This window comes from Panicum virgatum, chromosome 9N, assembly GCF_016808335.1.
Source record: "Panicum virgatum strain AP13 chromosome 9N, P.virgatum_v5, whole genome shotgun sequence".
Taxonomy (NCBI): domain Eukaryota; kingdom Viridiplantae; phylum Streptophyta; class Magnoliopsida; order Poales; family Poaceae; genus Panicum; species Panicum virgatum.
In genome coordinates this window covers 71,972,680-71,995,440 of record NC_053153.1, presented here as the reverse complement: position 1 = coordinate 71,995,440, position 22,761 = coordinate 71,972,680, and the positions used below count along the sequence as shown (strand labels likewise).

The following is a 22,761-nucleotide window of genomic DNA, read 5'->3' as shown; positions in this document are numbered from 1 at the left end:
CTGCCATCTTTATTTGTGTATTGGCCAAAAAAAATGAAGTAAATTTGTTAGGCCGTCCAATTTCCCTGCGATTTCTCAAGGTATTGAGTAAAAAACAACATATGCGACTTTTTAATGGTCTTCACTTGTTGGTTGAGTGTTAACAACTGTGTTAGAAATATTAGAGTTACAGGAAACGCAAAACTAATTGCTCTGGTTGCATTAGCTGTGTAGCAGCATCTATTTTCTTTTGAGTGGGTTAGGTATCTGCATCTGTTTTGTGGCTATTATTGAAAGATGCCATTTATAGTAATGTTGTTTACTACTAGCTAGATAGATAATTAAGCTAGCGCAACCTCGATAACATCGGTTACGTTGGATCTCTTCTTAGTTTCTCCAAGTGGGCGTATACAACACATGTGCAGGTCAAACAACCTCCATGGGCGGCGCTCCACAGAATTTCTTACGCCCAATTGCGCATTCTTTTCTCCTCATGACGAGAGTACGAGACCAATCACGCTACTACGTACCACTACTCTTTCCCATAAACAAACTGGGCCGTCATCATTAGCGCCAAGCCTTTCCAAACATAGTTATTTCTCTGGAATCGTCTCGAACCCATAGGCCCTAGCAGCAGCAACCAACCACTCCTGTATACAATAGAAAAAAGAGGGACGCCATTTTTATTTCTCCGATCCCATGGCGTTGTGCGCCCCGGATCGTCGCTCGGAATGTCAGCAGCTCAAGCCGTGAGAAGGATCGATAGCAACCTTACTTATTCTGAGCTGAGGATGGTAGGTCATCGAGGACGCAACGCAAGGGAGGGGCCCCGTTCCGGAGGCCGGAGCTAACTCGGAAAGCTACCGCTAACTAGGAGAGCGAAACGGCATTCTGCTGCTGATGACGCTCAGCTCAGCTACCATCAGCATGCCATGCTGCTCGCGCGGACCACGGCCGCCACCGCCAATACAAAAATGTCTCCGTCTCCGGTAGATCGACGGCGGTTCGGCTCCAGCAGAGAACGCGATCTGCGCATGATAAATATCGGCCGGCCATCCCAACAAGTCGCATTCGACCGGCCCGGGCAGGCGCCGGTGGAGAGCCAGAACTTTTTGCCGTCAGCGAGCGAGCTGCCCCGCCGCGCGGTGGTTTTCCCTTTCAGAGAAGGAAAGGTCGGCGCGCCACCGCCACCCTCCGCGCGCGGGTCGCGCGGCAGGAAGCGTCAGCGGCGCCGCCGCGACTGCTGGCTGGCTTTGCTCCGGGGCAAAGCTGTGGATTTGTCTGCTGATCTCTGCGGTGACGTGTGGCGCCCTGGTCGCCTTTTTCGCTCGCCATCCTGAGGTGAGGCGAGCGAGCAGGAGCACGAAAAGGAAACGCGCCACGCCGCGCTGCCAGCAGTCAGCGCGCGCGTATCTTTCTAGGCGTGCGTGCGAGCTGCGATGTGACGGTAGCTAGTACAAGAAAAGTAGCGGGCTCTGACTAGTACTGACTTGCAAATGTCGTCAAGCAATGGCGGCAAATTAACAGGCTGCGATGGTCGGCGCCCCACTTCGCAGCCGTACAACTTGCAGGTAACTATTCAGAGAGACTCTCGGTGGATCCGTGGTTTGGTTAGCCTAGGCGCGTCGAATGCCGATCGTCAGCTAACTCCCGTTTGACATTTCCTGTCACCAATTCCGTGCTGGGCGTTTACTAACCAGATCAGTAGTGTTGGACAATAGAATAGTCCAGGATAACCCCGGCGCCGGATCGGCGTCCCGCTGGGCGCCGACCATTGCATCACGTCCACAACACCCCGCGTCAAGTTGCGAGGCGGGTGTGCGTACGTGACGCCGTGATGGACAGCGCCGGTTCACAAGGGGGGAAAAGGACGTCGCCGAGACCCGTGGCGGCGGCTTCTTTTGCCGTCCACCGCTCCGGCCTTCCCGGCGGGCTCGGTCCCTCTCGGCTGCTCGTGGCCTCGTGCCCCGCCGCCCGACGAAATAGCGGTGCCCCGTCCTGCGCCCGTCCTCGCCGGTCGGCGGCTTTTAATTGGCAGGTGGCCGGGCTCCTCGCTTGCAGGTGCAGCTCGTCGATCGGCTCACGGAAATTTGCTGTTACTGGAAATTCGCATTACGGCCATGGCGACGGGGGAATGGAGGTGTGGCTTCTATGCTGCCGTCGTGTGCCTGAAGCCCGTACGGGGGTGGTAACGGACCAGGGTTCCAATAATCTCTTATAATTTAATTTGATTTTTATGTATTTTTAGATTAAAATTAAATGAAATTAGAACCTGATCGTTTTAGGACCCATCCTTAAATTATTTAGATCAAATTTTAAGATCTTTACCACTTTTTTTGGAGGGAATACCTTTACCACCCTCCTGCGTATTCGCAGCGAGAGTTCACGCCGACCGGGGCGGCGGGTTCTTTCGAGCTGGATCTATCGGGTCCGCATTGTGCCGCGACAGCTTGGCATGACGCGGAGAAGGAAGGGTACAGAGGATTCGCAGCTTGGCCCACGAATGCGCACATTGGGCCGCATTCGGCTGGTGCATGAAGAGAGGAGCAAAACAGCTCGTTCTCTCTTTCTAAAAAAAACAGCCGTTCTCTCATGATATGCCTGAGTTACGTGATCCAGCAAAAATCTGCTGGATATATTTTTAAAAGTAAGAAAATTTGGTAAATTTCCGATCTAATGGCATCAGTAAGATATGTTTGATAATTTTTAAAAGCGACATATACTATTTTCATAGCGAAACTGAAGTATTTAAAAAAGACGAATTTGTACACCGTGAAAAACAGCTAGCTATGGGCTCATATTTCTTCCACGCTTCTTCTTAGGCCCACGGACCAAACATGTTCGAAGCCCATACGCACCTTTAGGCCCACGAGTTGTTAGTCAAGCTTCAGGGTGATAATGAGCGCCCTCGCGCCCAACACTCGTCTTTCAGCTTCATCATCATCTTATGGGGAAAATGGAATGGTCCATAGTTTCTCCTGCTGAAAATAAAGGCACGATCTGGCGAGGTGAAAAAGAGGGGACACTCATCAGTCATCATACGCTGTAAAACTCTGGAGGAAAGTGGTTATCTTTACAAAACAGGGGAAAAGGGAATTGTGAGATTGCCTGTTAGTCTGTTACGCTATCTACTACTAATTGACAACGCAAAAGGCTTAGCTTAAGCAAAATTGAGTGCTCTATAATGACCTGCCAGGTGCCAACCGCACGTTTAGTGGAGAATTCTGTCATGGGTGTCACTGTCAAGACAGCATGACCGTTACCGCCAATAAGATGCACACCATTTCAACCGTTAGATTTACACTCGAGTATGGGCATCCTTGTACTTGTACCGGCCTCAATGCCTGATGCCCAGAATGATGAGAGCAAGTATTACGCTCGGCGAGAAAATCGGCGAGATCCCAAGTGGCGGTGAGAGAAATAAAGAGAGAGAAGAGATCGGACGTCTCGCGACGCGCCGGCTGAGAGCTGGCGGATGCGCGCATTCTCATTGGCTGCGCAGCACTGGCCGCTTGCGGCTGCTGCCCGTTGCCGCAATAAATGAAGGCACGCGTTTCATTTCGCCTGCTGTGGGCACAACCATAAGCGTTGCTCTGAGTGGCTCCCGCACAGCTCGAGAAGCATCAAGCCTGGCTTTCCTCGTTGTCGCCGCTGCCGGGAAAAGCGCTTGTGGAAAACGACCCAAAGCGAACGGACCAAAGGTCCGCTGGCTAGCGGCGGCAGTGGCCGCGCTGCCCGCGCGGGTTCGAGCTCCGTCGAGGCCGAATTTCCAGGTGCGTACAGGGGTTTATCCCCTGAGGGGTGCGTGTGTGCGTGTGTGTACATGTGTGTGGTGTGGTGTGTGTGCCGTGTGCGTGTGTAAACCATCTGCGTTGAGCGCGCAGTCAACGTGGGTGCCCAATTGATTTCTTAAATGATTCCTCAGTGCTCCTGGGTGTTTTAAAAAAACAAAAAAAGAAAAGAAAACGACCCAAAAGGCGCCGAATACCGAGCCGGGCCCACCCGTTTGTAAATGAACATCCGACGAACTTCACGGTCACGAGGTCCGGTATCTGCGTTGCGTGCACCCACTCACCCATACATGAAAATGCCCGACAACACGCAGGAACATCTGCAGGACCAGAGAAACGAGGACAAGAAAATCCTCCACGAACAGACAAAACTTCGACTAAGTTTAGCGAGAGAGAATGCAACTAGACAGTCAAATTACTAGTACTTCAGATAATCCACATAGAAACACCCAAGCTAACGGCACAAGTATTTCGTAGCTTTGTCTTGTTTCTCCGTTACTTTCCGTTGCACACTGTCCTCCAGTGGCAGGCACGTACTGTAGCCTCCGGAAACGAACAAGCAGGTAAAAACAATCACCCTGGCTCGATAGCTTTGGCACACCACTGTCACTATACCCCCCATGCTGTTACTGTGTCAGTGTCACGAATTTTTTTATTTTAATCCTTTTTAATCTAATATTTTATAAATAACCCGTACCGATCTAAATTTTCGAAAACTAACCCTTTTGGTCACGCCAAGTTACGTGGCGTGACTCCCTGAAGGGTCACGCCACATGCTTTGGCGTGACAAAGCTGCCACGCTGGCACACGCGCGATGCGGTGGATGACGTGGCAAGCCGGAGTCGCGCCACATGATTTGGCGCGACTCAGCCGATTTTGACTCGGCCCACCGACAAACCCTAGTCCAATTCCTCAGTTCCCTATCTTCTATCTTGTGTCCAGGAGCACTGCAGCAAGCTCCCCCGCGGCCGGCGTTGCCGCCCGCCCTGCAGCCGCCCCCCACCCGCGGCCTGGCGACCGGCCCCCGGCGGCCTGCACCCGCGCGCCCCCTGCGGACCGGCCGCCGGGGCTGTGCACGGCCCGCCCCCTACCGCTGCCATTGCGGAGCACCACCCGCCACCGGCCGCCGCCATTGCCGCCTCCGCCAGGGCCATTCGTGCCGCCAAATCCAAATCCGCCCCTGGTTCCCTCGATTACAGAGGTGAGTCTAGCCTACTATGCCTGGTTCCTCATCCAAAAATTTGAGTCTTCAAGTGCTTGATATTTCTGGAAATCACTTCAATGGAAGCCTCCCTGATGATATTGCTTCCCTACCTGGCCTCCGTGTTCTTGATATATCGACAAACAATTTCTCTGGTCCATTACCTGCTGCTGTTAGTAAGCTTGGGGCGCTTACTGATCTTGACTTGTCAATAAATCAATTCACCGGGCCATTACCTGAGGATCTTCCAGATGACCTCCTATCCTTCAATGCGTCCTATAATGACCTTTCTGGTGTCGTGCCTGAGAACTTGAGGAAGTTTTCAGAATCTTCTTTCCATCCTGGGAACTCAAAATTAGAATATCCTGCTAGCTCATCCGGATCCCTTTGAAACATTCATGAACCATGACCACCAATATGCAGCTACATTCATGAACCAATGTTCATAGTACAAGTCTGACGAAACAAAGGGATTGCTTATTATATATTACTTTTTGTATGTAGATGGCACACCACCCGCGCTACTCTCTCCTGGAGATGCATTACGATGAGCGACACCGTGGCAAGATACAAGAAGAGCGTACGCAGGTGAATTTGTGTTCGTTTTTATTTTTGTGAAGTCATTAATTTGATTTTAGTTTATTATAAAGTTTATTGATATTTTTGTAGGTTTTGAAGCCTCTACGCCCCCGCCTTCACAAGCCTCTGCGGTGGGATGATAGGTACGCACCGTACCTAAAACGGGCTGGATTCCTCCCGTTGGCGTGGCTAGTCAAGGAGGGCCTCCTCGGTATGGACAATGCAGCTTTAACAGCTCTGGTGGACCGGTGGAGGCCTGAGACACACACATTCCACCTTCCCAGCGGTGAGATGTCAATCACACTCCAAGATGTGGCAATGCTATTTGGGCTTCGTATAGATGGTAGAGCCGTTGTTTGGAGTGCACCCACCCGACATGAAGGATAAGAGGCCTATGGGAGTGACCTCAGCTTGGTTGACACAACATTTTGGTACACCACCTGGAGCGGATGCTAATGGCGGGACGGTTGCTAGGTTCGCTTGGGCATGGCTATGACATTTGATCGCCGGGTTTCTATTTCCTGATTCGAGCGGGAACACAATCTCATGGATGTGGCTAGAACTAATTGGTCAAGACTGGGACAACATTGCCACTTTCAGCTAGGGGAACGCAACACTTGGGTGGTTGTACCATCAGCTATGTGATGCTTGTAGGTGGAGCAAAGATAGTGCAAATCTTGGTGGTTGTGCTTACCTATTGCAACTGTGGATGTGGGAGTGCCTTCCTGTTGGCCGGCCGGAGCGTTATGCTCATGGAGTAAGTATTTTATTTGTTCATTACTTTTGCATTGTTGTTGTTAGGTTTGGGTAATCTTCAAAATTCGCTAATGTCAATATTTATTGTTATATCTAATGTTACGCCATTATACGAGGGAGAGGCTGTGGCTACAGTGGGTTGGTTATGTAACAATATTGGTACCGTGCACGGTAATCCAGGAAGGCGGTACATAGACTATAGCAATGCCCTTGATTGCCTAAATGTTGCACACGTAAGTCTATAACCACCACCTCTACCGCAATTCGTGTAATATAACGTCCTCAATTTGTTGTAATCATATTGAACATGTCTTATTAGGTTGAATGCAACCATACAATCGCATGGAGGTGCAAAACATGAATCTTAGTCCGCAATGCATGAGGGATAATGAATACTGGCGCTCAGCTTGACCTCTTATTTGCTATTACATTGTTGAGTACCACCTTCCAAATCGGGTGATGCGCCAATTTGGAATACTTCAGTCTTGTCCGCCTGAGTATATTAATACTAGCCATGAGTTGCACGGGTATGGTTATTTATTTTCTGCAATCTCATTCTATGAAAAATATTTGCATGTTTTGCAATTACATTAATTCTTGCATACATTATATGTAGAACTGATCGACGGAAGCAGCGGGGTGCCAAAAACTGGGAGGAGAAGCACCTTGCATATGTGAATGCTTGGAATGGTTGAGGCAACAACATAGTTTATGGTGGCCCTGTTCATCGTGAGGCCCAGTTCAATATATATTTGGACTGGTTGAAGCAAAACACACGGCTAAAGCTCAAGGCTGCATTGGACGATACCCACATCGAGGATCTACCTTCGGGCCCCGAAGATGTCTTTGTCGAATATGATGCTCACACGCGAATGGGTACGCAGCCCGAGCGAGGACCCTTTGAAGACTACATTGTAAGTTGTAGTGCACAACACCTGAAAATATTGCAATGTCCTACATCTTTATGACCTAACTTGTTAAGTAGTTTGTAGAATTTTTATGGCATAATAACTTGTGTGACCTATGCATTTGCAGGGGCAGCAACTTAGTCGTTTTGATAACGAGGCGGGACCAGCGTTGAGGGTGCCAATAGGATCTCCGAATGAGGCCACCGTGCTGAGGGGATTCTTACAGGTAGAATATGTACAATTCCCTCTAATATATCTAATGAATTTAGTTTTCAGTTCTCAATGATTAGTGTCTTTCGAATTCTGTGCTGAAATGCAATGTAGAGGTTTAGACGGGGTTGCCGAAAAATGGCATTCAAACTGAACTGCATAGCGGGACAAGGACAACCAGCTGTCGATGATGGTGAACCTTCCGGGTCACGCCATCGCGGTACAAGAAGCACGAGTACTTCATTGGGCACCTCATCTACAGGTGGGACATTAGCAATGTTATTTCCATTTCTACTACTTTATGCTTGTTTTTACTTACATATATGTTAAACAATTCTCTCTAATATGAGGACGTCGCAGCCGATCCGGTGCTCTCAGTATTGGAACCCCTCGTAGGAGGGGCAAGGAGAGACCCCCTCAAGACATCATCAGTGAGGAGTCTGAGGAGACATCAAGCTCAGATGGTGAAGATCCTGACTACGGCCACGATGAGATTGGCTTCTCACAGATTCCGGACGCTCCAGAGCCCACGCAAGATACTCCACGACCAAAGAGGCGGACAAGGGCACGGGCACGGGATCACACTGATGTCAGGAGCGCTAACGTCCTACCAACTAAGCCGGGCCGCCCTCGTCGTCCCAAGAAACCTTTCACCCCACATCCGTCCCATGACTAGCATGATACTAGGTATGTTTGAACAAGGCTTGGTAGCCTCCACAAGCATGTTGGGTACGAGTGAAGTATGAGTAGATGTAGATGGAACTATGTAACTTAGATGGAAACATGTTGGCTAACATCGATGTAATGTTGAATCAAATGTTGCCTAAATTTAGTTTGTCACTGGACCTCTTGTATTAGTGTGGTTGATATCTTTTGCTTGTGACCTCCGATATGAACAACTTTGGTGAGGATGCTTCTATTTTGCTATTGCAGCTGGATGTTTGGGTCATCGAGGAGTCGCGCCATTTTAGTTGCAACATCTATTGTGGAATGTTGTAAGATTATCAGCAGATTTTATTCTGGACATGTTCAGCCATTTGGTAGCGTGGCTGTTTATTCTGGATAGTCACTTTGGTCGTTTATTTTGAAAAAAAAAGTGACAATGAATTGGAGTATGTGTTTATGTTATTTCTGTGTTAATGAATGTGAAATATTTCACTAAATGTTTGTTCATCGAGGAGTCGCTCCATTTTAGTTGGCGTGACCAGTTGGCACAAAATATGCCCACGGCAGATCTGGTCAGTGGATGCGTGTGGCGTGACTCTTCACTGAGTCGCGCCGAGTAGCGTGGCGGGACTCAATAAAGAGTCGCGCCACGTGGAGTGGCGTGACTCAGTAAAGAGTCGCGCCACTCACAGCCATCGACCAGTTTTGCCTTAGGCCAAAATGGCACCAACTAGTCACGCCAAATTCCACAGCGTGACTGCGTTAAGAGTTGCGCCATTCCACTAGGCGTGACCAGTTGAATAGTCGTGCCACGTACAGACATCGACCAGTTTTGCCCTAGGCCAAAATGGCACCAACTAGTCACGCCAAATTCCACGGCGTGACTATATTAAGAGTCGCGCCATTAAACTTGGCGTGACCAGCTGAATGGTCGCACCACGTGGCTTGGCGGGACTCAGCAAAGAGTCGCGCCACGCACAGCCATCAACCAGTTTTGCCCTAGGCCAACTAGTCACGCCATGCCCCACGGCGCGACTCGTTGAGCAATTGCACCACACCACGATGCCGATCAGTTTTGGCTTAGCTCTAAATTGTGACAGCTTGTCACTCCACAATCACATAGAGGTATAGGAAATGACAATAGCATTGGTGTGGACAGAAGTGCACCGAGTCCCATATTAGAGCATTAACCCATTCATAATTAAAGTGAAAATTACCATCGATGATGATTAGTATGTTATCAGTTGAGAGATAGGATATGATTGCAAGAAGCAACGCACATTTACTTGTCACTTTGCACACCCCCTTTCAGTTCCCTTTTAGAGTTGTCACAATCCATGAAAGGAGTTCCAGTCCAGCAGAATCTCATGTTTCATACCTTTCTGTATACATGCAAAAAGTAGCTAGTATGCATGCAACCAGTCAATAGTTGAGTATTAAATACCTGAAATTGTTCCTTTTGCAAAAAAAAAAATTTGCGAGGAGTTCCTTTTGCAATTCGACATGCAACATGCAATGCAAACGCTGAAAAAGATGACTTTTTTACGATTGCACACATCAACCACTATCTCTGCACAACCCACTTGCGAACCTTTGACCAACTCTTTGTAAAACAACCAATCATTCTCACAACCAATTGGCATCATCACATAGTGTGACCTTTCCTTTCCAGCATCAAACCTACCACAAAGCCTTAACTCCATACACTTATTTTCTACTTTGAATAATGAATTTACTCGACACATTATATCATCGAATGAAGATGCCACATCAAATCTTGCTACTTTTTGCCTCATTCTTGCAAACTCTCCATTTTCTTTAATCGTCCCACCCGAAAATAAACGAACTAAACGATCCATCTACACATATACATATACACAAAATGAAGAAGATAATATAACTATATATGGCATTACTTCATTATAAGTACAACACACTTCATTACTTCATACATGATTAAGCTAATATAACTATATATAGCATAATATAAGAATTTTTACCAAAATACATATAAAATAGATTTGCTACTATGACGATTATTCACACTTTATAGCTCTTTGTAATAAAAAAATCTAAACAACACTATCACCTCCAAATTGATACATGCAGTAATTATTACACGATACAAAAGTGTCACCATCGTTCAATTGCACGATACACCACAACTAATCCTACACGATTCGTACTCAATCCCCTATTCCAACTCAAACCCTACCTAAACTCTAACAAACTCAAACCCTAACAAAACCAAGAAATGGAGGAAAACCAATCAGATAGAGTGGAGGAGGTACCTTCAGGAATCCTACCCGATTCGTACTCAATCCCCCATTCCAACTCAAACCCTACCTAAACTCTAACCAACTCAAACCCTAACAAAACCAAGAAATGAAGGAAAATCAATCAAATAGAGTGGAGGAGGTACCTTCAGGAATCGATTTCCCTTCGATTCCCCTTTGAATCGGGTGGAAGATCGAGTGGATCTAGAGATGGACAGCGACGGGCGGCACCATGGAGCTCAGGTCGGGTGGGGAGTGAAGGAAAGAAGAAAGGGAGGTGGAGGAAAAGGCCGTCCAACGGGTGGTCCTATATTCAGCTGAGTCGCGCCACAGAGCATGGCGCGACTCAGTCGCGCCAAAACATGTGACGCGATTCCGCCTTGCCACGTCATCCGCCGCATCGCGCGTGTGCCAGCGTGGCAGCTTGGTCACGCCAAAGCATGTGGCGTGACCCTTCAGGGAGTCACGCCACGTAACTTAGCGCGACCAAAAGGGCTAGTTTTCGCAAATTTAGATCGTTACGGATTATTTATAAAATATTAGATTAAAAGGATTAAAATATAAAAAAAATCCGGTGTCACAGGCTCATAGCATGCCCCCCGCGGTTAATCAATCTCTGCAGCAGTGCGGGCCTGCTGGGCCCCACCGAATTAAAGTTCGGTTCGGCGGCCAGCTTTGGCCCGTCCCGACCGCACGACTTTACCGTTACTGGCCCACTGCGCCTTGACTCCTGCTGCCTTCCACCTTTTTATCGTTATCGGCAGCCCCGGGACCCACTCCACGAGCCGTGGCGGCGGCCCCACCTGGCGGTCACATGGGCTGTAGCCACGTCACCACGATGGGGCTCCGCACCTCGTGCCCGCCACCGCCGTCCGACCAGGCGAGGTACCCGTGCACGGGCGCCGCGGCGGGCGGGGCGGACGGCGCCGCGGCCACCGTCACCGCGAAGCTCTGCTTCCTGGCGCCCGCCGAGAAGACGAGCCTCTCGGGCTTCACGGACACGGACACGCCGCTGCCCGCCGCCATCTGCACGCGCGCCGTGTACGTCGCGGACGCCTGCGCGCCGACGTTGGTGGCCGTGCGGGTCACCGTCCTGGACTGGTTGCCGCCGCGGAGCACCAAGGAGATGGACGGGTAGTTGAGGTCGGAGCCCGAGGCCGCCGCCGCCGCCGCCGCGGGGCACGACACGGGCTTGTGCGTCACCACCTCGATCTCGTTCGGCTCGTAGCCGATGCTGCACATGAACGCGACGTAGTCCTCCTCCCCAGCGTCGTACACCAGGCCGGGGTCCAGGGCCTTGCCCAGCGTGATGTGCCCCGCGCCGTAGTCGAACGGCGTCGCGGCGCGCCCGGGCTCGGCCTCGTCGCCCACGGGCCCGCCGCGGTTGTCGGTCGCGACGGCCGTCGTCATCAGCGCGGACCGTATCGCCGCCGGCGACCACCCGGGGTGCGCGGACCGGAGGAGCGCCGCGGCGCCGCTCGCGTGCGGGCACGCCATGGACGTCCCCGACAGGATGTTGAACTCCGTGCGGCGGGTATCGGCTTCCAGGCCGGTCGGCCCCGTGGCGCCCGTCCACGCCGCGAGGATGTTGACGCCCGGGGCGATGAAGTCCGGCTTGAGGATTTCAGGGACGAGTCCGTTGGGTCCACGCGCCGAGAACGAGGCCACCACTGGCGCCGGCTTGACGCCGACCACCGTGCCCCCGAAGCTAATTGTTGCAGTCGGGTTGGAGGCGTTTGCAGCATAGGCTTTCAGCGCGTCGCCCTCCTTCTCCCCCACCGCGCAAGCAGGGAGGACATGGGCGTCTCCGACCAGGCCTTCGCCGTTGGCCTCTCCGTTGGTCAGAACCATCGCCGCGCCACCAGCTTCCTTGACAACCATTCCCTTGGCCACGCGCGGGCTGCTACCGCGGTCGCACACGACGATCTTGCCTTTCACAAGTGACGGGTCGATGGAGTTCTCCATGCACAGCGACGCGGACAGCCCGCCTGTCCTCCCCGGGTAGTACAACGGCAACGATGCATTGGTCAGAGGCTTGCCGGAGTACAGTGACACACCTGACAAGCGTCTGCCGTCGCCGAGCACGATTTCAGCGGGGAAATTGCGGTCGATGGTGCCGGCGCCCACGGTGGCGAGCCACGGGGCGACGTTGGTCACGGACATGGAAGTTGGCCCCTCGTTTCCAGCGGAGGTGGCCACGAAGACTCCCCGGGAGACGGCGCCGTACGCGCCGATCGCGATGGGGTCGAGGTAGAATGGCGCCGTCACGCCGCTGCCGCCGCCGATCGAAACGGAGATGACGTCGACGCCGTCGGCCACGGCTCTGTCGAAGCCGGCGAGGATGTCGGAGTCCATGCAGCCAGCCCCCTTCCAGCACACCTTGTACGCGGCCACCCTGGCCTTGGGCGCGACGCCCTTGGCGACCCCGGGCGCGTACCCCTCCATGCTGGCCTCGTACGCGACGCTGCCCGCGGCGGTGGTGGCCGTGTGCGTCCCGTGCCCGTCGGCGTCGCGCGGCGACATGAACTCAACGGAGCCGTTGGACGCCACGGCCGATGCGCCGTAGTGCGCGCCGTGGCCCTGCGAGAAGAACCGCGCGCCGACGAGCTTCTTGTTGCAGGACGACGCCGGGAACCCGGGCCCGGCGTCGCAGCCGCCGCGCCAGCGCGCGGGGACGGGCGGCAGGTTCCGGTCCGACAGGCTGCGGTGCTCGGGCCAGACGCCCGTGTCGAGCACCCCGACGATGACGTCGGAGCCGTAGTCGGCGAGGGACCAGAGCCCGAGGCGCGCGCGGAGGCCCATGAACTGCGGCGACCGGGTGGTGTGCAGCGGGCGCACCCGGTCCTCGAAGGCCGCGAGCACGGCCGGGTGGCGCCGCAGCTCGGCGGCGCGGGACGCCGGCACGGACGCGGCGAAGCCGTGGAAGACAGTGCCGTAGACGTGGAGCGGCTCGAGCGGGGCGGCCGCAGGGGACGAGGCGAAGGCCGCGGAGGCGTACCAGTGCGCGTGGGTGGGGAACACGGACGGCTTGGCGCGGTGGTCCACGCGGAAGATGTACGTCTTCCTCGCCTCCTCCGCGCCGTCGGCTCGCAGCAGCGCCGGCGCCGACAGCGCCAGCAGCGCGAGGAGGATGAGGATGGGGAACGGGCAGCGAGGAGCCGCCATTGGTGAGCGAGCTCGGTGAGAGGGAGCGAGTGAGAGTGATGGCACCGTGCGTGGCGATGCCGAGAAGCGGTGGAAGCGGCGGTAGTGCGCGGGGTGGTGGGATGGGACGGTTGGGACTCGGGGGTGGTTTTGCCTTTAGTGTCGTGTTTGGATGCAACCATGAAAACTTTTGCACTAAAAGACGAATGCCCGCATGCAGTATTAAATGAAGTCTATTTGCAAAATCTTTTTAGGAATGGGTATAACTTTTCGAGACGAATCTAATGAGCCAAGTTCCATCATGATTGGCTACAGTAATGCTACAGTAACTGTGCTCAAACATCCTCTAATCGTGCGGTCAAAGACCTCATTAGCTAGAGCAACTGCTACAGTACCATAGTTGTGGAGGTAATTTTACAATTAGACTTTATTTAATACTCCTAATTAGTAGTCAAAGCATCGTTTCTCTCTCATCAAAACATTTTCACTCCACAACCAAACATGGCCTAGGCGTTGAGGTGGCCGGAGACGTGGGCTTCGTACCGCAGAGGCAGTAATGCCTTTGGCCCCGTCCCCAACGCCCGTGGCATGGTTAAATGCCGCCCTGGTGGGATTTCAGTCAGAGGACGAGCGTCAATGCGTCATGGTGCGAAAAGGTCTGGAGAGTGGCCGTGGGCTCGTGACGATGGAGCAGCCGGCCAGTGAGCTGTGTGAGCTCTGAGCTCTCACTCGACCAGTGACACACAGGCCATCGCCATCAACGTCAAATAAACGAGCGGCCGACGCGGAAGTCTCGCGTTAATTGTGCTCATCTTTTTTTCAGAGTTTCATTGTGCTCATCTTTCTCAAACATCTGTGTCCAGTAATCCAATTCCGTTTATCAGCTCGACAGGATACAGCTGCACGAAAGCACGGCTGCTGGAGGACTTGTGGCACCTTTTGAGCTTTGTGACACTGCTGCCAAATAAGATCCTGTCGCTGCCGGCCCCAGGAGAAACTGACAAGCATGTGAGGCTCCGCGAGAAACTCGGGAGGGGACCTGGACCTGGCTTCCTCAGCTCGACTGATCCGTCGCAAAGCCGAAGCTTGGATTAAGCACCCGTGCTAATCCCCCGCATTAATGCGGGCACCGGTTCTAAGCCGGATCGGGGAGTGGAGAGCTGGAAATGGAGACGGACGGGAGCGTGCTTTCGCGGTAAAGTGGTCTTCGGGGCTCTAGCCACGCTCGTTTCTCAGCGGCATCTTGCAAAGGCAGTAGTGGTACTGGTACCGAATGATAAGGTCCCCTGCCTGCGAAAGCGGTGACCTCTTCCATTGACTCCTTGTCCTTGCTCTCTGGCGAGTAAAAAGGTCACGAGGCGCCCAAATTGTGGCGTAAAATCAGTGGCGTCGGATAGAAAAAAAAAACTGGATTTGTACTAGTGTGTAGGGCGTAGCCAACCGCGGCTTCATCATCTTCAAGGGAAAGAATCAAAGAGTTGGTTTGAGCATAGATTTTTTTCTCTGAGATAGCAGTTAATGTTAATGGTGGTTTCATTTTTTTTTTAGTGGAAACGGTGGTTTCAACTCAGAGCGATAATGGAGGTTCCAACAGCCGAGGCCCAGGCGTGCAGCGAGTTCCGCTTTTCCTCCTCCGGGCCTTGGGTGGGCTTGTTCGAAAGGTTGCGCAGTTTGGGCCTCTTCCGATATTCATGAGCCCATGTTTGGTCCAATACTCCAATCGCGCCCAAAGAAGTTTAGGCCCTGTGTGAGACTAGGCAATGACGTAATCTTTTGGGCCATGCTTTGGCACTTTTGTGGGCCTCTGGACTACAGGCCGCAATCAACAACCAGCACCAATTACGCAAGCTTTTTGCCGGCCGACACGGAATTAGGGCTAGCGACTAGCGTGCTGTTCCGTCCGGCTCCTCCATTTACAGAGGTCCTGTTCGACAGAGTGAGTTCCATGTGGCGCGTAAGCACCGACACGGACAAACTCCTGGCATGCCCATCTCGCCGGCGCTTTGCACTGGCCACAACCCTATCTTCTCGTGATTGATCCTCTCTTGGAACCCTATCTATTCATCTGTTCACTGTTCTCTTCAGATCTGAAGTGTTGCTCCTGTCCTGAATCACAACGCGGGAAGCGGGAAAGGAGTCGAAATTCACTATATATACTTCGAATCTGGAGAGATCTTTTGATGAAACTTGAACAGGAACTCTGAGTCTCTGACGCTAAAGCAGGCGACAACATTTGCTTCGGATCGTAGTAGGAAGAACGCAAGCAAATCCGAAGCACCTTATCGTATTGTACAGGAGCAATTGTTCAGTGGAATTCTACGTCGCGGAGATGGACGTTTCATTAATCCGCTGCCACTCCCTCAGCTTCGTCTACTCCACCCATTACACATCATCATCAGCACACCAAAGAGCCAAAGCAAACACACCAAAACTCTACTAGATCACACACACACGAACCCTCTCGTCAGATGGCATCATCGACGCTACGGGAGCACACACCAACGCCAATTAGCATCCGGGCGATAGATCAGACACACGCTCGCAGCAGTGAGTAGTGGTGACAGGAGACGGGCACAAGCACAAGCAGTCAAGCACACGCACGTAGGGGAGGGAGGCCAGGAGCGGCTTCATTGCGCGCGGCCTCTGATGACGTCGAAGCCCATCTCGGAGGGGTCGGTGGCCTGCACCTCGTAGTGGACCCCGTCCAGCAGCCGCCGCAGGCCTTGCTTCGACGTCGCGTACAGGATCTTGGCTCGGATCCTCGACGCGGCCGGCGACCTGTGCAGACAAGAGCAACGAATCCGTCAGGAAACCAAACGCCCAAACCCACTGCCTGCGCACGCAGCGCCGCCCACTGAAAAAATGCAGCCGCCAGCAGTAGCAGTCGCCAGCAGAATCGTAGCGCTTTAACAAGTGGAAACCGGAGCAAGTGGACTTGCTAACAGTGGTTAAATAATAATTCAGGGTGTGTTTAGATCACTTTGCATTTTGCGTTTTTGAAAGGGAATTTTCAATATTTGAAGTATTAAATGTTGACTAATTACAAAATTAATTACAGATCTCATCTGTAAACTACGAGACGAATCCAATGAGCCTAATTAATCCATCATTAGAATGTATTTACTGTAGCAATTTAGTGTCTAATCACGTCATAATTAGGCTCATTAGATTCGTCTCGCGATTTACAGTCCATTTGTGTAATGCGATTTATTTTTTGACTACATTTAGTACACTATGCAAGCGATTTACAAAAAAATTACATTTTGTGTTTTGGGATCTAAACAAAGCCTCAATTGTGCAGCTTAGTTTTTTTAACAGTTAAGGGAAGGTGCTCTGCCTATTCATTAAGTAGGGTGGAGAGAAAAGTATTTACAAGATACAACTGCAGCAACAGCTTAGTGATCAGGTCGGGTGTTTGGTTCTCTTGTTGCCGGACGCGGACAGGCCAAGAAAGATGTATATATATATATATATTAAATTAAATATACTCCCTCCATATCTTTTTACATGTCGTTAGGACATAAAATTTTAGTTTATTTTAGTACAATTATTTGGTCTGAAACGTCGTATAAAAAGATATGGAGGTAATATACAGTAAGGAGATTAAACTATGGCAAGGATCGTGAGGTTGATAGACTGGACGGAATGGACAGTCTTGCCTATGGCTATTGGCATGGGCGAAGCGTGCTTTCGGTGAGGGGTCAGCAGGGCTGACAGATCTAGACAACAGGTGGATTCAGGCTAGATCAGATCTGATAAAATAAGTTAATAAGAGCACTGGAGGCTTTGGAGAAAAATAATGCGTGTAGAGAGCGCTCAAGACAACAGTACAGGGAGAAAGGGAGGGAGGCCTGGCCGGGGCTTATCAGGAAGGTTTGGTCCCTGTCATGATCCTGACTAAAGGCAGCGGGGATGAGTGCAGCAAGCAAGCTTTTGTTCCGTGGAAAAACGAAAAAGCTTGGCGCACCTTCTTTCTTTGCGACATAAGGATGCGGCGCTGATTGAACAGTCATTGCATCTGCAGATTTCTTGTCAATTGTGTGATGCCTTCCTGCAACCCTAAGGATCAAGATGACAGCTCTTCTTTTTCCTTCAGACAAGCGAGAGGACTTGTTCTAGGCTGCAACTCTTGCCTTCCTTCCCTAGGAAAATATAGGCACATTCTGCCAATTTATGTCTCAATTTACCAAACGACTTCATGACCATTTTGACTTTTCAGTTGGTATAGGATGCCATTTCGTTACTTGCATTCTCAACCGTAACAACGGCAGTTACCATGTTTTTATTACGGTTATGATCACCAACCCAGATATTTTTCAACGGTGCAAGTGACGGAAGCGGACTTGGTTTTTTCCGTTCCGTAGTTTACGGTTCAGTTGCTCATCTTCCAAGCCGCATGAATGCTTGCAGAGAAAAACTTGACAGATACAGTTTTGGACAGTTGGCACTGCTTGGTTGCAGGTCGGATTTATGAACACTACCGTAGCAAGATTGTTACTATATTCTGCGATTAAAAAAAGATTACTGTATTCTATACATGAATGCTCAAATTAGCAACGAGTAAATGGGAATGGACAGGATCGTCAAATTAATTGATTCTGCAGCGCAATTTTACCAGGTTTAGAAGTATTGTTTTTCCTAAGAAAAGTCCTTAAGTTACTGCTGTCAAGATCGCCATGGCAGAGAAGGAACCGATAGCTTCTGCGAGGTGAAGAGAACTGGAGGAGGGATGGAGCGATACAAAATCGAGACAGACAGTAGCGAGGATTTTACCAGGCGATGAAGAAGATCTTGCTCTTCTGGCAGTTGTCGACGGTGACGAAGTCGAAGTCGAAGACGGCGTAGCGGCAGTCGTCGCCGGGCAGCGCGGCGACGAGCTCCTCGTACCCCTCGCCGGGGCCGCCCACCTTGTCCACCAGCACGGCGCGCGACCGCTCGTCGATCTTGTACACCACGAAGCGGTGCACCTTCTTCCACTTCATCTCCATGAACCAGCGCTGGCACTCCTCCTTCACGTTCATCCCCTCCGTCGCCTGCAACCCACCCACGCACGCACAGCGCAGCGCAGAGAACGCCGTCAGCCATGGCTGCTCTGACACGGGAGAAGCGGCGGCTCCGCTAACCGAGACCGAGACGCCAGGATTTACCATCTTGTAAGCCATCGCCATGGCTGCAGATCGTTGCGGATGGACGCCCCGGCGAGGGAACGGTGGTGTTCTGTTCTTGGGCTTGGGTTTGGGTTTGGGCGTTTGGTTTCTTCCTTTCAGGACCCTCCTCTCCTCTCCTCTTCCCTGCCGCGGGTTCTTTTGACATTAGGTGAGGTGGGTCGACTTTATAAAAAGAGTGGCAAGCAACCCAAAATTCCCTTCTCTCCTCCCCTGAAATTGAAAAAAAAGGCAATAATGCAATGGGCACATACTACTTGCCCCCACATGCTTTCCTTGTGCTCTTTTTGCTCACATACATGTGAGCCCGGAAAAAAGTTTCGGTAAAAGATTACAGTAATTTTCAACAAGTTTTCTGACCTTCATTGCATTTGGTGTTTCAAAATGTATGCTGTGAAAAATGGATGACTTTTTTTCTGGTTAAAAAAAAGAATGGCCTAGAATATCAGAGTTTTGTAGCGGTCAAGAAAAAAAATGGATTTTAGAAGATATACTATCCAAGAGAATTTGGAACCGGTTCGATCGTTCCAAATTTTCTGTCCGCTTTAGGCAACACACATTGCGTCACCATCATCACCACCGCGACCATGCAAGCGGCAACACGATCCCCGCAAGATTCGGGCCGATCAACGGCCTCGACGGCCGTGGGGCACGGCCGGCGGACGCTAGGCCACGCCACGCCGTGCCTAGCATCATCCATCACGGCCCCCGGCCACCGGCCACCATCCCTCGCCGAGGCTCGTCGTCATGACCCATGAGCCGCGCCGTGCCCCGTTCCATTTCATCCTTCGCTTGCAAGGCAAGGGAGGTAGTGAGAGGATGCCCGCCCCCCGCCGTTTGCCAGTCGGAGGTCGAGCACACCGGCACCCGCACCCGCACCAGGCCACTCGCGAAAAAAGAAGAGAAACAGCCGTGCGTCTACGCCGCGGTGGTGGGCCAGGGGGGGCGGGGGGTCCACCCGTGGCGCTTTCCACCCTTTTCCCCCACCTCTCTCCTGTAACGGTCTCCGCTTCGCGTTAGTTTTCACGAGCGTGTCGGCGGGGCGCCCAGGTGGGCAGCAGCAGGCTCTCGTCTCGCGGCAGGCGGCGGTGGGGGAGCGGATGGGGATTTCGGGCTCTTTTTTTCTCTTTGCGTGCGCGTGGGTTTCTTGGTGCGACGAGGAGCTCCGCCCGCGCGTGCGGAGCGGGGTTTGAGGGCTGCGGGCGTGCAGTGCAGGCAGCAGTCAGGCCGTCTCTTTTGATTCTTGTGCGCTGCTGAATTTGAACGTGGCGTCGGTTTTCTTCACGAGCTCTGATGAGTACGGTGAGCGCGATGATGCTTGCTTGTTTGATATGCAATGCTGCGAGATGGCAGACGGACGTGGCCACTGACCGGATCGTTACGGAGCTTGTGGACGTTGCAGATTGCAACATGGGGCCGCTGGCGGACGCTCGTGCTTCACTAGCAAACATTATTTTTCTTCCCCATTTTTTTCTTCTTTCTTCACCCCATCCGCCACCACCCCATCCGTCCTGCCCCAGCCCTGCCCCCCGCCGACCACCACCGCCACCCGCGGCCGGCGGCGACTCGCCGCCGCACCGCTCCGCCCTCCACCCGCCCCCGCCGGCCTTCCCCACCGCCCACGGCCGCCGGCGCTCTCCGCCCCCGCAGCCGGCACAGGCCCACCCGTTATCCGGCCTGGCCCGGCCGGCGGCGCTGGCCGAACCGCCGCCGCCCCTTACCCCTCCCCTATGGCCGGCGGATATGGAAGCCGGCGAGCCACCCCCACCCCGGCAACCCAAAATCTAAGGTCGCCGGCGGCCGCTCCACCCACCCTCCCTGGCCGCCCCCTCCCCCTCCCCCAACCCTTAGCTCGGCCGGCCGGCAGCGGCGGAGACGAGCCGTGCGCTGCTACAGGTTGAAGACGACGAATGCGTGGACGAGCGCGTGCCACGTCATCCGTTCGCCGGGACCAGTCGCGGTCCGCGCGCCGTATAAGAAATTCGTTGCAACAGGCTGTTGGTGCGAAGAAAACAGACGAGTGTGGGCGATTGGATTGCGTAGCAAGGTAGCCCTAGCCCCCACATTGAAATTCGGCAAATGTTTCAGCGTCCGGAGAGGGACCGGGGAATAATATGCCTTTTCTTTTTTTTCCTCTGAAGATAAGAACGAGAGGAGTCGTTCGTCAGGTACAGCGAGCGCATGATGGACCCAGGTAAAACAGCCTGAGTTGCCTACGACTAGAGCCGTGTCGCCCCGAGTGATCATTTTTTCTAGCCCGTAGGCGTGCTCGAGAGTGAGGCTGTGCGGTAATAAACAGTGATGAATCATGAACCCCTCGGCTCTATGCTACTAGACAGCCCTCCAGCATCCATGCTGATGTTACATATAATTTGCAATGGTAATAAAAGAAGACGAAAAATAGGCATGCAGGCAGACACATATAGATGGCGAAACTCGCCATGATCCAAACATTCTCCGTGAACAAAAGGAAGATGTTTGGCAACGGAAAATAGTATAGAAGAGAAGCAAAGGGCATCCTGCAAACAGAATTTTGCCCGGCTTTATTAATTAGTTGAAACCGATGTATTCTTCTCCCCATTGCTCCTAACTCGCAATCTTAACTCCCCGTCGCTATTTGCTGGCCTCAGCCAGCCAATGATTGAGTAACGATGCGCGCAAGCAGAGCGCCGCGTCCCTTCAACGGGTCAAGAGCTGCAGGCCTAAGGCCTGCAGGGTGGGTGGGCCCCTTGTGGACAGAGCGACGACGCAGACATCCCAGCAAAAGGTACGTCAAGAAGATCACACCAAGAACGTGCACGGCCGATCAGCCGATAGCGCGCGATGTTTGCCGACGACGAAACCCCGCCAAACACGACAGCTGATCCCGACCTAGCGACCTGTTCTCGGCGCTGCGGCGGATGATTGGGCCTTTGTTTAGATGCGTAAAGGCGAAGTTGTGAAGTATTGTAGTATTTTCGTTTGTATTTGGTAATTATTGTCCGGTTATGGGTTAATTAGGTTCAAAAGATTCGTCTTGCAAATTATAGACAAATAGTATAATTAGTTATTTTGTTTAGCTATATTTAATATTTTATGCATGTGTTCAAAAATTTAATATGATGTGGAATCTTGTAAAATTTTAGAATTTCGAAGGAAACTAAACAAGGGTAGAAAAGGCTCTACTCCATGGCCATGTGGGCGACACGGCACACGCTCGTCTAGTCGTCTGCACGCGCGAGCCGACGCCGATCGATCAGGGGCGCCAGTGGATCGGCACCAGCAGAAAGCGACGGAAGAAGAGGAGGGTTTGACAGGCACAGCACATCGTCGCGTGGATCGCCGTTGTGGGGAGGCTATCCTGACAAGGGTTACGCGACAAGCCTCCCTGTCAGTGGCGTACCCGTTTGCTGCCCAAACGAGGGGCACCGCGCACCGGCTTGATTGGCAGTGCAAGGACTCCAGCGAACGTCGGGGCGCTGATCTAAAGGGAATCAAAGGACGTGCCTTTAGGAATTAGGATGTCCCGGGTACGGGCAGGCAAAGAAATGCGCGCTGCCAATGGCGTACAAGAGGCAGGTGTGTGGCTGGTATGGTTGATAGCGACGTGATGGAGTACATCGGAGGGCAGCTCCAAGTTTCCAAACACTATTCTTCACCGCCGTAACATCAGCAGCCGCAACCCACAGCACAGCTTCGCAGGGGCCAACTGGTTGAGCAGTTCGTTGGATCCGGGTTCGGGAGATCTTATACTATCTCCAGCCTCCGTCTAGCTGTTGGCTGAGGGCAAGCTCAAAAACTAGCCACTCCTCGCGAGGAATGTGGGTGTATATATTTATTCAGGCGTCCGGATAGTCGAGGTAACCATCCACTCAGCCGCCACAATAGCCTAATCAATTGGTGAAACGAATCATGCAAACCAAAACAAACGATCGACAATTTAGCCTACCTACTACTCTGGGCTCAGAACTGCCGTCTAGGCATGTAGCCTCAGCATAGAAATGCCAGTGGGGTATCATCACTATACTATACGTGCAAGCAAAGTACTAACGCAAAAACAACAGATACCTCATACGCCTACCTAGTCATTTCTTGCAACCAACCAAA

At 52.2% G+C, this 22,761-nt stretch overlaps 2 protein-coding genes across 3 annotated transcripts; both read right to left on the bottom strand.

Moving 5' to 3' along the window:
- Positions 1-10,875: 10,875 nt before the first annotated feature.
- LOC120691618 (subtilisin-like protease SBT1.6) lies at positions 10,876-13,667 on the bottom strand. Its single transcript, XM_039974757.1, has one exon. The coding sequence runs from the start codon at positions 13,529-13,531 to the stop codon at positions 11,177-11,179; it is 2,355 nt and encodes a 784-aa protein (XP_039830691.1). The 5' UTR covers positions 13,532-13,667; the 3' UTR covers positions 10,876-11,176.
- A 2,058-nt stretch (positions 13,668-15,725) lies between these two features.
- On the bottom strand, positions 15,726-18,827 carry LOC120690840 (actin-depolymerizing factor 5). Of its 2 annotated transcripts, none has more exons than XM_039973684.1 (3): positions 18,658-18,827; positions 18,284-18,543; positions 15,726-16,288 (listed from the first exon to the last, which is right to left on the bottom strand). In XM_039973684.1, exons 1-3 carry the CDS (start codon positions 18,676-18,678, stop codon positions 16,138-16,140), a joined length of 432 nt encoding a protein of 143 aa, XP_039829618.1. In that variant the 5' UTR covers positions 18,679-18,827; the 3' UTR covers positions 15,726-16,137. The 2 variants fall into 2 exon arrangements, with proteins under 2 accessions (XP_039829618.1, XP_039829619.1); XM_039973685.1 differs by lacking the exon at positions 15,726-16,288 and adding an exon at positions 16,771-17,652.
- Positions 18,828-22,761: the final 3,934 nt, after the last annotated feature.